The sequence below is a fragment of the Callionymus lyra genome, chromosome 9, assembly GCF_982586985.1.
Source record: "Callionymus lyra chromosome 9, fCalLyr1.hap1.1, whole genome shotgun sequence".
Taxonomy (NCBI): domain Eukaryota; kingdom Metazoa; phylum Chordata; class Actinopteri; order Syngnathiformes; family Callionymidae; genus Callionymus; species Callionymus lyra.
Window position 1 is genome coordinate 14,903,464 of NC_141826.1, and position 15,359 is coordinate 14,918,822.

At 34.1% G+C, this 15,359-nt stretch overlaps 1 protein-coding gene across 1 annotated transcript; it reads right to left on the bottom strand.

The window, feature by feature from the left end:
• Positions 1–250: 250 nt before the first annotated feature.
• On the bottom strand, positions 251–10,207 carry slc25a48 (solute carrier family 25 member 48). Its single transcript, XM_087798894.1, has 7 exons — positions 10,072–10,207; positions 7,840–7,883; positions 7,513–7,584; positions 6,308–6,560; positions 4,717–4,998; positions 3,147–3,280; positions 251–1,398 (listed from the first exon to the last, which is right to left on the bottom strand). Exons 1-7 carry the CDS (start codon positions 10,124–10,126, stop codon positions 1,294–1,296), a joined length of 945 nt encoding a protein of 314 aa, XP_087655020.1. The 5' UTR covers positions 10,127–10,207; the 3' UTR covers positions 251–1,293.
• Positions 10,208–15,359: the final 5,152 nt, after the last annotated feature.

Consider the following 15,359-nt stretch of genomic DNA (forward strand, 5'->3'; position numbering starts at 1 on the left):
GAAACCAAAAAAAGGGAAGAGAATCAAACCTGTCCTTTGATAATGGATGGAAACCCAAACAAGCATCATGTGACTCAGATAAAGCGTCAGGGTTGAGATGGATATATGACTCTTATCAGTGGTTTGCAGGCATCGGGCCAACTCCGCCCGTCTCCCGCCATCCTCTCATCCACAACATTTATCTTTGTTCGAGAGCCGCCAGATGTCACATGATCGCCTCCTTCCAAGAACTGAGAAGAGGCGACGGGGAGTCGTTAGAATTCTTTATTACTGTACAATAAAAGACACTTCTTCATCTGGAATGTCGGGTTACAAAGTATTGACAAACTGGGATATACACACTTTAACATTGCGTCGACTCAACACGCAAACCTCTCAAAAGTTAACATACAAATGTTAAAAAGCTCTTCTTAATATAAGAAATATATAAACACATTTACAAATGTACACACGTGTGGATAAAGTACTCTTTAAATAATTATATATTTGTGAAAGCTATAAAATCAATTGTTAAAAGTGACTTATAATTATTGTTATTTGTTTTTATATATATTTCAGTTAATCAATAGTAAGAAAAAACTGTAAGCAGCATTAAATATATATAAACATACACAAAAACATGTTAAATTGTGCTCAACTGTTGCAACTCAAGTAACACAATGTAAGAGATTTCAACGAGTACATTCATTTATCTTGATTCCCGAGCCTTCTTTCTTCACCATCGATCAAAAAGTACTTATATTATGACGTAAACTTGCTTTAAAAACCTTCAACAATCTCATTTCACAACAAAAAAAAGATACATTAGCACCAGAAAACCCATCAAATGTTCTTTCAAAGAGAAGCAAATAATAAAAATGTAAAAGTCGATTTAATGTGAAGCGTTACTCCTCGACGGTATTGTAGCCAAACTATTCTTTTGTAAAGAAGAAATATTGTGTTCCCAAGTTTAAGTGTTTGATAATAAATATTTAATGGCTGATGTTGTTTCCATTTTGGCGTTAAGTGCTTTACTTGAACCAGAACCAGCGCTTCGGTTGACGTTGCATTATGTATCCCGAGTGCTCATTTTGGGGGGAAATACTTTCACATTTGTGGGTGCTGTGGCCAAGAGGACGTCAACGCTGTAACTCCAAGAATGACCACGTATTTGAAAGGTTTTCTCAGGATCTCTAAAGAGTCAATTATTAACAGCTTATCAAGTCATTTTTCATTTCACCGGCCCTGACGTTCGCTTCACCATCTGATCCTTCGTCTCACGTTTAAACACTTTTCTTTTAACTCTGATGAGTCCTACATTCCTCTGATGAATTTGAGGGTGAGTTCGTAGGTCAGGAACATGGTGGCGCTCATGGGGAAGCCTCGGATGGCGTTGACGGACGCGCCCCGGAAGAAGACCTGAGCAAAACCAGAGTGACATTTATGAAGCGAGGAGGGTCAAAAAAACGACTCTGGTCACATGACTAACATAAATATGCATATATGAATGCGATTAAAATAAAAGTCAAGGATACTGGCATAAATGGAGGTAGATTATAAAGAAGTACAATGACTGAATAATACATTTAAACATATTTATTTCCAGATGTGTTGTATTGTTAGACTTCACAAGAAAATCACAATAAAAGGAAAACCATCAATTTATGACAATATTGAAATAAATATAAAAACGTTAATTATATATTAGATATGATTTATACTTTATTATTACAACATTATTATTAAAAACTTAATTCCATAGCTGTTAATAGATTAACACACAGATATTGAGAATTATTATTTAAAATAAATATTATATTAAAGGCAGAAAAGTCAAATGTCAATCGAATAAAATATAGAAAACAAGATAAAATAACCTTAAAAATATATGTTAAAAGAATGTTAATATATCGAGTCATTAATAAAGTGTATTTGATAATAAAATTAAAATAAAACTGCTGTAATAACAGTGTTTGTTTCGGCCTCGGCGTGACAGCAGCTGCGGCATTGATTAAGTTTCCGTCCACATCTGTCGCTCGCTTCTGAGAAGCAGCTTCTTATCTGACTTCGTGGACGTCGCTCTGAATGAACGACCATCTGCTGAAGCTCGTGTTGGAACAGAACCTGCCGATGTTTGTGTTCGATAAATGAAGGTCTTTGAAACAAAAGCAAATACTAATGATAAATACTGTGGGAGTCGAAAGCTAATTCCACCACAACACACGAAAATACTCTATTTAATTTAATATATATATACATTTAAATATATTATTAGGGTTTATATATACATATATATATATATATATATACACACACACACAAGAAAATTACCATTATTTTGAATTAAAATGGCTTGGAACATTATTTTTGACATCAACAAAGTTATTCATGAAAAATAAAATCCAATGGTAATAAATTTAATACAGAAGAAAGAGGATAAATATAAAATATGCCTTAAATATAATGTATTGTTTAAAATTATAAACGTCCATAAAAAGTACAACAGTAATTTTTAAATAAAATAAAAAAGGTGATAACAGAAATTGCACACACATATATATATATACTGTATATATATATATATATATATATATATTATACTTTTGACTTTATTTATTGTCATTGATCAGAAGAACACCAGTGAAAACTGGCAACGAAATCTCGTTGCTTGGCAACCGTTTAAAAAACACAGAATAGGTGATTGTATAAATATAAATATTAATAAGTTTAAATAGTGCAATGTTAAATAAAAAGAAAAAATAAATGTTTTAAATATTGCATAGAATTAATCTACATAAAAGTATAAATATAAATAAATATATAAAATAGTGCAATATATTGTAAATAAGACAAATAATGTTTTAAATAGTGCATTGATAATGGTGTAATTTTATCCCCTATTTAATCACGTTTTCCTTATTTTATTAGGATTATTTTTCATTATAATTCTCAATATGTGTGTTAAATTATGAACTGCTATGGTATATTGATTTTAATATTTATAGTGTATTAATCTATAGAATTGTCATTTTTATTTCAATATTTTCGTGAATTGAGAGCAGCTGTTTTCAATATATATAATATATATATATATATATATATATATTAGAACTACTTGAGGGGCCTACAAGGGAGCGAGGTCATCGGTCAGAGACGTGGACTCTCACCTGGGCTCCCTCAGTCTTGTAGCTGTGCAGGATGCAGTGCAGGATTCCTTTGTACTTCCTCTGCAGCAGAGCGTCCGCCTGCATCCTGCTCTTCACCACGTCTGCCGGCGTCGCCGTCACCCAGGAGATGGAACCTGGACACACATGATGTTGCCGTTACTTTTACTGAACAAATGTACTCACAATCCTCACAATGAGTCTCTTTTGTGCTCAAACTTTGTTTCCTCCTCACTGATCCAAATATGTCAAACTACTGCAGCTTTTTTTAGGGTTTTTTTTTTGCAGTTTTTCTTTCCAAACCAAACCAAAGTTTGATGACTTGCATTCGATTCTCCTCGACACGCGTTTCTCTCTCACGTGCCGCTTTAAAAGCCAAGCAAAGAAACAGGAATAGTTCCGCCTCCTGAGACTCCAGAATTCCCAAATGAAAGCTGTTGATCCAGGCGGACGAGGATTACATTCATAGAAGCTTCACTTCTGTAGCACACAGCTTTCGTTTTCTAACTTCAACGAGGGACTTTTAGGTTTAAACTCATTTCTTTAACACTCGCCTGGACGCTCATTTGGCTAGCTAGCTTTGTTGCTGTTAGCGTGAGTTCTGTGTCATCTTAAAAATAAAAACAAAAACTTTTAAAAAGTAAAAAAAAAACAATTAAAATATGTTACTGTTCCCAGATTACAAATACAGGGTTCCTACTTCGAGGTAGATTTTTTTCTTTATTGTTAAATTAAATTATATATTTTCAATAAAAAAAAGGAACTTCTATTGAGAAATATGTTTTCGGATAGATATTTATAAATTATTTTCTTTGATTAAAGTCATATTTTTTTGTATCAGGATCATATGACCTTTAGGACATTTGTGTCTAAATTATTATTATTCAATTCTAAATATTTAAAATCAATTAGTCTTTCTTTTTTTCAAATCAAAGTAAAAAAAAAAGGATTTAATTTGGGCGATTTAAGTTACTATTTTTGATTGTATTGTATTTTTTTTTTTATTCAATAATAACAACGAAAGAAATCCACCTCCATATTCCTACAGCTTAAGTTAAATTCAAGACTTTTTAAGACTTTTCAAATTCAAGACCAACTCGAATATGATCCAAGATAAACTAAAAACAACACTTTACTTACATGGGGTTTAAGAAAATTTATAGCATAGATTTTTTTTTAGCATTTTTCTTTTTCTCATTTATTTTATTTGTTCTTCTATTGTGATAGGGCAATGTTGCCACGAGAGTCAATCTGTAAATTATATCTATTTTTGAAATGCTATCAACTATTTTCAAATTTGTAACCAATATACAATCTTTTTTATTAATATTTAAAATAAATTTTTAATGCCAATTAAGGCCTTGACTTTATTGTATCCATAAATATAATTCCTTTTAAGAATTCATTAAGGATCCGTGGGAACCCTGTATAAAATAAAATTAAAAAAACAACTTTGTGGCCCAAATATCATGGATTAAACATGGACAGAAAATTGGTGAATATTGCATTATTTTAATCATCGTATCAACATTTTTCAATCTTTTCGACTCTCTGATCATGTTTCTGGTGGTACCTGCAAGTCCTCCGGCGAGCCAGATGGAGCAGGGGTTGGGGCTGGAGTTGGCGTCGGGCTTGAGCAGGTCACAGATGAGGGTGTAGGGGATGAAGTAGAGGGTGTAGCCGGGGATGTCGCGCAGCAGCATGGCTCCGCCCCCTCTGTACAGGCCCTGGACGCCCTGCGTCTGCAGGATGCTGCTGATGCAGTGGATGGGGCCGCGGTGCAGTCTCTGGCTGGAGGAGTCGACGGCGTGCATTTGGATGTTGGTGCCGTTGCTGCCGGCGAGCTGTAGTTCCTCTGAGTAAAAAACACGATTTTTTTGTCAATACAAAAGCTTGTCATCGGTGAGCAGAGAAGCAGATGGAGAGCACGAATGCTCCTCCCATGATGCAACACTAATAGACTCAGGGACTCGTTCATTCCTCGTGCTATAAGTCTGTTTAATTCTGAGTTTGGGCGCAGGAGTGGAGTGAAAAGATGATTATATTCTATGTTATGTTTGTATCCTTTGTATATTTGATCCGCTTGGTCTGCCCCAGGGCCTCCTCCCAGATGTCCAAGGCACCTGAACTAGTCTCCTGTAAGATTCCATAATGCTTTATAAACATACTTCTGCCTCTACTGATGCTAATCCTAACTTTAAAGTCACATTTTACAAGGCAGGAGAAGCAAGGCCAGGACCAAATCATAACATCATTTAACAAGAGCGGACATAGGACTGAAAGATCCGGGTCAGTGAGTTTTCATAACAATAAACAATCGTCACGTGAGAGCAAAAGCCGTTTTCCGATGCAATAAAAACACGATAACGCCGTCTAACCCGCGTGAACTCAACAGTCAGACGAGGCCAACAACAAAAGAGCTAATAAAGGAGGTTTACGTCGGCCAAAGTCTCGGGTAGTTTTCCGGGCGATAGTGTTGATGTGTTTGTGGGAAATCGTAAAATGGAAACAAGTGTTTTTAGGTGTGTCTAGTTTCACATAATACTTTTTTTTTGGTTCATTTTGCCTTTAACTCTTAACATTACAACAAAAACTTGTTATTTTTACTTTGATAAATTAAACCATTTTTATTGATATAATGTCAAACGTCCAAAAATATGTTTTGCTTCCTGTATTTATTGTTATTGATGATTTTACTTTCATATTTAGGCTCTACAGGTACAGGAAATGTCGCATTTATGAATATATTTGACTCGAAATTCACTTAAAATCCATTTTAAATAAATATAAATATAGGATGCAATGCATCTCGCATGTTAAATAACATTCACAACAATGTGAAATACTTTAAATTGTGTAACAGTTTTTGGTGGAAGCTTTTATTTTGAAGTTCTGAATCATCGCGATTAATCGTTAACTGTGACTAAAATGATAAATTCTTCTTTTTCTTTGTAAAATAAAGCTTTTTTAAAACAAGTGTAGAATTATGGATGTTAACCAATACATTCAAAATTATTAATGTATTTTATAAAACTATTCGATCACAATAAATTGCAGTAAAGCTAATCAGTTGCAAAAATAAAGTTGATATTTAAAACCCAAAATCTATTTATTTCCAAGTAGAAAGACGCGTAAGAAAAGGGGGTTTAAAAGTGAAAATGTACCTGTTACTAGTGTCTGAGTCTGCATTTGTAGTCTGATCTTCACCAGATCCACGGGGGCTCCGACGCCCACCGAAACAAAACCCGTCAGCATGCTGGCCAGAGTCAAGTCCAACATGCTGCAGGGATGCCTTCCGTCGCCATGGCGATACTTGCTTATGAACCTCTGCGCATTACTGAAGAAGCCGAACACCATCGAGTTGTAGACGGTGATGCTGACCAGCGGGAAAGACATTCCCTTGAAGAAGCCCAGAGCCTAAAACACAAAATTATAATATTTACAAAATGTTTAAATAAAAAAATTAAATAAAAATAAATAAACCGAAGTTTCGAAACTAAGCCTGTGACCACAGAATGTTGACTGTGGGAGGAATTCCCTCCTGCTGTGGGGAAGAGTTTGGGGGCAACGTGTTGAAAGTTAAAAACACAGCTGTCTGATGCTTTCATAAATAATGGGCCGTGAGGTTCCTGGAGGAGGCGTCGACCGACCGCGGTTAACAAAGAGCGGCTAGAAAAGTCAAAAGATGTCTTTTGAAAAACACCATTTGCTCAAGAATAATAGTTTTTTCCTCTTTTGACCTCGGTGGTCGTATTGATTAAGAAAATGGCTCAATAAATTCAAAGAAAAACGGCAAAATATATTATATTTATTTAGAAAAACAAACAAAAATGGAAACGTAAGGAGAGAAATTAAGATTGTTTTAGATCAATAAACTGTATTTTGCAATTTTAAATAAAATGCATTATACGAAAAAAAAAAATAAAGGGTACATACCATAAACTAATTGTGTAATATTTAAAAATATGATATAAACACACTGCAAAAATATAAATCCAATATCCATAAAAAGGACAAATAAAAGGAAGGGAAGAAAAGAGTAGAAAAGGTCATAAACTATCCTAAACAAGTAGTTATATGTAGAGTTGAACAAGTAGTAATACATTTTGGATAGCCATTGAACATTTCTTCATTTATAAATCATCATTTTTATAAGGTTATTTTTGACTGTGTAACTGATGACCTTTTTATATTGTATATAGACACACAATAAAGTTAAAATTGTAGTTCAGTTTTTATTGCAATTTAAGGGACTTGATTTAATATTTAAAAAGTTGTTTTAAGGCAATAGCAAGTCAGTTATTTAAACAAGAGTGAGGCTTATAAAAAACACTCACATTTTATTTAAAACATCTTTTCGTATATTCACCGTTTCCTTCTTGTAGATGCTCAGGCAGCAGTGCAGCATGTTCTTGTAGCCTTTTCCTGCCTGTAGTCTGGTCTGTAGGAGAAATAATGCAGGGTTTTATTAAGAAAGTACATTTAATAAAATAACTTTTTTAATCTCATTCACACACATAAAAACAACTGTAAAGTATCTTTGTTTTGTTTGGCTTCCTGGCTTCATAGAAAGACATTATGGTTTAAATGTAGCTTAAGTAAAACTTTGTTTTCTTGTGATTTTTAGCTAAACAATTAAGATAAAAACTGTTTCGTAGTTGTTACTGTTGTTGTGGGAAAGTTTAGAAAAGTTTACCTTGACTGTGTCCAAGGGGTGACCGACAAACACACTGGAGGCTCCTGCAGCAAAAGAGGGGGAAAAAAATGAAAATGAAAAAATGAAAATAACACATAAGCACTTTCCTAATCTAATTTTCTTGTTCAAATTCCTGCATTTAATGTTGAAGTTCAGTAGAACAAGGATAGTTTAAATGTATTTAATATGTATTTTAAAGGAAAAATGGAGTCAATAGCTATAGATGCTACAGTTAGCTTAAAGCGTGTACAGCTAACTTAGCTAGCAGAGACAAATTGCTAACTCATAAAATAGGAAAAAATAAAATTACTTTAGTACTAATACTAAGAGTTTATTGCTGATCTTCTGAGTCCCTTTTTTATTTTTTGACGTTTTCCTTAATTATAAGTTAGTAAATGACTTTCTAATGATTTAGTAGAAGTTAGCTATTAACTTTGAGATCTGACTTTTACGGTTAGCTGAAACAAAAAAAAGAAATCAGTTTTTACTCCTTATAAGCTTAACTTGTGTTTCATTATCTTACTGATCTTAAAGTATATTCTGTAGAAAACACTGAAAACCGTGACAGTAAGATCATTTTCTTAAGATGCTAAAGCTAGCAAAGCACTATTGACACAAAACTTGTATTATAAGGATTTTAATGATGTATTGGTTTGAATACAAGTTTTTCTGATAACTTTTGATGATAGTATATGTAATTAAAAACTAAACTTGATAACAACTTTTGAAGTATTGTAACAGATATTCTCCTAAAAATAGCGCCTCTCTAGTTAACTGGCCCAAGTTCAATGAAATCGAGTTTCTATAAAGGGGCCCCAGCCGAAAATAGGCCACGGTGTTCCCCATTAACCCCCTATTTTCCCAGCACTCTCTGCAGTTTGCATTCAGCCCATCAACATTCCGACACAAACAACATCCTGACTTTGTACCAGTTATCTTTCTGTAACTTGCATGAACGATAACAAACATTAATAACTCCTTTTCAAATTATTATCACAACATTTATGTTGTCAGTTAGCAAAGTGTGTTCAAAGTATTGGTGATGGTAAACCATTTTCAACAAATTCTTCCAATTGTAACTTTTAGTTTATTGAAAATAAATAAAATGAATATAAAGAGTTATAAAAAAAGAATGTAAAAAGTGTGACTATAATGTTTAATTGTTAAAAGCTATTTTAGCTCATTGTTTCTTTTAAAATATATTTTTTCATCATTTAAAATAAAATACATGAACAAAAACATGTGTTATTATGCCATAAAAGTATTTTACATACAATTTGCTTAAAAAAATACAAAACCAAAACCCATAAAAAGGTAAAAAAAAAAGAAATTAAATTAAGTAAATTAAAAAAGATTGAAAAAGTTATATCTAGAGTTGAACTAGAAATAAAAAATATATATTTGTATGGCTTTGGAAAAAATTCTTGATTTCTAAATGGTCAGGTTTTAAAGTATAATACTTTTTTAGTATGATTATTTTGACCTAACGTGGCTCACTTTCCATTTATTTAACACTTTTTTTCAACCTCAACATCAATTTAGAAACTAACAGGTAACATTAAAGTTTTTAGTTAGGCTGGATTTAGTCCCCTGGACTTAAGTCTGCCACACATCCTTATATATATATATATATATATATATATATATATATTTATTTTAAACTTTAATATTCTCTTTTTATATGTAGATTTCTGTACTATTTGTATAAATGAAGATAACTGTTTTAGTAGTAGCAGTAACGGGGTTTTACTGCCCCTAGTGGATAATCTTGGAACTTATCTTGCATTCATAAATTTATTTTTTGCTATATTTTTTATTAGAACTGGACAGAAAAATAATAAGAATGTCTAAAGACGACTATATTTTCTTATTTGAGAGTTAATAAGGCCTGTGTTTATGTAAGCACTTAATGGGGGAGGTCTTCACCCAGAAGAGCCTCCTTTGTTTACCAGGGCTGCATGGTGGGCTGCAGTATTCACGCCCTGAACTGGTTGTTTTGCACGCAAACATTTATATATACATAAATATATGTACTTTATTAATATATTTAAACGCTACCAATGTTAACCAGGTTATATATTTATTTTCTGCATTAGATCTAGAGCAGATTAAGGCAAATAATGCATGTTGCATTCAAGGACCACAAGATCGCCCCGTTATTTAATATTTCGTTGAAAAATACAATAAATATTATTGTGTATAAATATATCTTTATTGTGCGAGAAGACTCACCACCGGCCCATCCTGCGATAAAATCATCCAACGGAAAACGTCTGGAGGTTTGCATCTTCAAAACAAATGAAACCTCATCCGCCAAACTCAGTTGAAAACGCTTGGAAACACTCGTTGAGGTTCTTGCAGAAATGAAACATCAACCAATGTTTGTGTCTTTATGAAAAATAGACATTGTGGCTCAGTGTTTTGATAACAGACCTCAAAGCAGGTTGACACAATCGACCAATCACAGAGCGTCTTGTGTTTAAGTGACAGACTCTGTGGCCAATCTGACGTGAGCAAATCCAGAGCGAGCCAGCCAATAGTGTCGCGGCATGGAAATGAGCCACGAGGAGAAAAAAATATGGAAATACTCGTTTAACTTTTCTATTGTATTTTTATTTTTTTCATGTGATTTCATTTTTTGGAATTGTAGCTTTAATGTAATAGATAGTTACAAACAAGGCGCACATTTACAACAATTTCAATGAATGTCAATGTAAGTAAGTAAGTAATTTTTATTTGTATAGCGCTTTTCAATAAAATAACTTGAACGTATTAGTATTTCCTGATTAGTTATTGCTTTTATTTTTATCGGTTTACAGTAAATTGTATATTTTATAATTTGACATTTAGTTTTCTTCACATTTTTGTTGTTGTTACAATCCAACCAGCTCCGTATTATGGTTGAATATGGCATTTACAAAATATCTATATTTGTTATTGGTTACGAAACAAACTATATTCATGTGTACTATGAGTATACTTATTTTATACTAAAATTAAAATACTTGAAGTTTACTTTGAACACTCCTTAGCAAAAAGAAGTATATATTTATTTACATCTAAAATTGAAGAACTTGAAGTTGACTTTTAACACTCCATGGCAAAAAGTATATTCAAGTGTACAATGCATATACTTATTTTATACTACAGTTAGAATACTTGTTGTTTACTTTAACGCGCCTTAGCAAAAATAAGTATATATTCAAGTGTACTATTTGTATATTTATTTACATCTAAAATCGAATAACTTGAAGTTGACTTGTAACTCTCCTTAGAGAAAAGTATATTCAAGTGTACAATGAGTATACTTATTTTATACTTATATTTAAATACTTGAAGTTTACTTTTAAAACTCCTTAGCAAAATAAGTATATTAAAGTGAACTATGAGTAAACTTGTTTTACACCAAAATTTAAGTAGAATCCTGGACGTTTCCTTTTGAAATCCCTTAGAAAAAAGTATATAATGTAAATCATGAGTATAATTATTTGATTCTACAAATGGAGTACTTGAAGTTCACTTTTGACATCCCTTAGCAAAAAGTAGTACATTGAAGTACACTATAAGTTTACTTATTTTATACTGAAATTGAAGATTTATACTTTAAGTTCATTTTTGACATGCCTTTGCAAGTATACTTATATATAAGTATATTCAAGTTTACTTTAGGTATAGGATAAAGTGTACTTCCATAAACCTGTAAACCTAGTACACTGGTAGTAAACATATAAATATTCTTGAAAGTATACTTCTTTAAACGTAATCTAGTACACGTCAAGTACATATACCTTTGTATGCTTACTACACTTGTATAATAACTTATTTGAAACCCAAACATTGTTAAAGTCGGCGTGTGTTATTGGCAGGTGATCTGGTTTAGGCATTAAGTTTTCTTATCAGTCATCCTCCCACCACCCTTGACCCACGCTCTGACCTCTGTTTATCTTTAAACTGTTTTCATCTCAATGGTGAGCAAACAAGTGCGATCGATACCCCGTCAGACTTTACATAAGCTGAGCTTTCGTTTTAAAAAACAAGTTTCACAAATTTTCTTATCTTGTATTGTTCAAAATCGATTCTTTAGTCTTGATGTTTTTCTCGGTAGAATCGTTGCTTCGCCCTCATATGTGAACACCTTCCTGTTAACCCTCTGATAAGACGACACGATTCATAGGAAAATCACCAGAAGCCACACGTGGCTTTTCTCAACCATTCAACAGGCAACATAAACTGACTGGGCCCAGATTTGGCCCCCATTTGCCTTGACCTATATGTTATAGATCAGTGGTCCGCGTCCTTTTATGGGGACCGGTACGTATTGTTTATTGTTGGGTAAAAGGTGAGAAAAAGGAAAACTGATTTTCACTATGACTAGTGAATATGAGTAAAACTCAAACTCTAGAAACCAAACTTACTACTAAACCTACTTTTGAGTCCTAATTATATTAGAAGTTTAGGTTAGATTTTCCTTTATCAGTCCCTCAAGGGGACATTTATTTTAATTAAAAAAATAAAGATATTTAAATAATACTTAAACACAAACTCACACATTGGCACAAGGTCTCTAAAAGCCAGGAGTCACACAAAGACAGAACACCATCATCGGCATACAACCTAATAGTCATAGACGCAAATACACAAACATCTTTTTGTAACCAGTCGAGAGCTCTTCCTGATTTTGTTAGCTATTAGCAACTTTTGAAATAGGAGCCATTACAAAACTATACCACTCATGCTAGCATGAACATAGTTATGTATTGCTTAAAGTTTTCTTCATTTAAAAATGATATTTTCAGACGTATAGTCGGTACGGAAAGTAATCAGACCCCTTTCGATGTTGTACTCTTTGTTTCATTGAAGCCATTCGCCAAGGTAATCTATTTATATACTCAGCACCCCATCTTGACAGAAAAAAAAACTGTAGAATAACTAGAATGTTTGAAAATGTATTGAAAAAGTAAAACTGAAATATCCCATGGTCATAAGTATTCAAACCCTTTTCTGTGGCACTCATATTTAACTCACGTGTTGTTAAGTTCTTCTGATCCTCCTTGAGATGGTTCTACCACTTCATTGGAGTCCAACTGCGTTTAACTAATCTGATTGGACTTGATAAGGAAAGTTACACGCCTGTCTATATAAGACCTTATATCTCACAATGCTAGCAGACCAAATAGGAATCATGAGGTCGAAGGAACTGCCCGAAGAGCTCAGAGACAGAATTGTGGCACAGATCTGGTCAAGGTTACAGAAGAATTTCTGCAGCACTCAAGGTTCCTAAGAGCACAATGGCCTCCATGATCGTTAATCGGTCTTCCAGCCGAACTGAGCAATTGTGGGAGAAGAGCCTTGGTGAGGGAGGTGAAGAAGAACCCAAAGATCACTGTGGCCGAACTCCAGAGATGCAGTGAGTAGATGGGAGAAAAAATGGAAAAATCACTGCAGATGTCCTCCATTTGTGGCTCTATGTGGCCTGATGGAAGCCTCTCCTCAGTGTAAGACATATGAAAGCCTGCATAGAGTTTGCCAAGAAACACGTGAAGGACACCCAGACTATGAGAAATAACATTCTCAGGTCTGATGTCGCCAAGATTGAACTCTTTGGCCTCAATTCTAAGAGGTGGTGGTGGCAGCATCTGGTGTTTATCAGGTCGACTGATTGCAATCGAATGAAAGATGAAAGGGGCCAAGTACAGGACCTCAGACTGGGCCGAAGGTTCACCTTCCAACAACACAATAACCCTAAGCCCACAGCTAAAATAACAAAGGAGTGGCGCCTAAACCCAATCAAGCATCTCTAGAGAGACCGGAAAATGTCTGTCCATCAACGTTCACCATCCAACCTAACTGGAGATGTTCTGCAGGGAAGAATGGCAGAGAATCCCCAAATACTTTAATACATTTGCAAAAATCAGTTTTTTTTTTCTGTCAAGATGGGGTTCTGAGTGTACATTAATGAGGAAAAAAATTAAACGATTTTAGCAAATGGCTGCAATAAAACAAGTGCTGTGTCCCAAATCGCATACTTCTCTTAGTGCACTGGCGGTTAGTATTCATCAGGATAGTGTACGTACTAACTAGTACGCAAATTCTCGACAGTATGTCTCAAATCAAACACTGCTGCTACACACTAACCGGAAATGATGCGACAGCTTCTTCTTCTACTACTATTTGACGATGATTGCAGCTGTAGGAACATTATTGCCACCTGATGGCAGCATGTTGTGCAAGATTGGATCAAGAAACATATGAGAAACAAAAAATCTTGCGATATATTTATGCCGGTATCAGCACCGAAGATGTTTCGTCCTCCTACTGCCGGTTGAAAATGCTCCTGTAAGTGTGTGTGTGTATATATATATATATATATATATATATATATATATATATATATATATATATATATATATATATATGACGTAACTTCCATGTACATGGTCACTAAGATGGCGGCCTTTTAGGGTAGAAAGTGTCCATCGATGCAGTTTTTTGGGTGTTTTAGTGTGCATGGAGCACTACATTTCGCATACTAATGATTGAGATGCACCTCTGCACTAAAGATACTAGGTTTAAGTACGCAAGTATGCGATTTGAGACACAGCTAAAGAGTAAAAAATCGAAAGGGGTCTGATTACTTTCCGTACCCACTGTACCTGATATTTTCAACACTTCACGGTTTGATTGATGCTAGCTTGAATGTAATTCTCTACTTGCTAGGAGCGCCCAGTTGGCTCTCGGCAGTTCATCCCTCAGCCAAGCCTTTTGCTGACCTCTGTATTGGATGACCATCACCTTATTTAACCCTCTGGACGGACACTCCGGGTTTCAGCGGCGCTTCTGGGGTTACACCGGAGACCTCGAAATTGGAGGTGAGAGATAGAGAAGCACACACCTAAAGGAGTCTTAAATGTAGTTTGCAAGAAGATACTTTGGTGAGGTAGGATAGGATTTAAATCTCAAGCGTCTCTCAGTGGGACACGGTGTAATTTTTTCATCTGCGTCCGAGTCACAAGCTCTCTAGCAGTGTTGGCTCTAAAACATTTCTAGATCACGTTTCCATGACCAAAAATACTGTGCACAGCTTGCAGACTGAAATTACAGAGGGCAGATTTAATGTCCAGTGGAGGAAGATGTGGTCACTTCCATGTCACCAGCATCACTGGCCAATCTAAATGGTTAAATCGTTTTTTCTGGCTGATTCTGGTGATCAGATTGGATTCAATCTGGAAAATGGGTTGTTGAAATGGGAAAGAAGGATTCTGGAATTTGATTGGTTCATGTAATCCAATTCTAGTAGCCTTAATCTGGATGAATATTTTTGTTTGTGTTGTTCAAAGGTTTCCACTATTATCAGGATAACTTTTAATTAAATAACAGAATTACAATGTGGATTTAAGGAAGAACTTTAAAATATTAAAATCTAATTTTTTTCATTTTTGTTAAATACTTTTCTATATATATTTTGCTCTCGATTTTTCCAACTGGCCAAAATATGTTCTCATGTAAAAATCAAAGACATG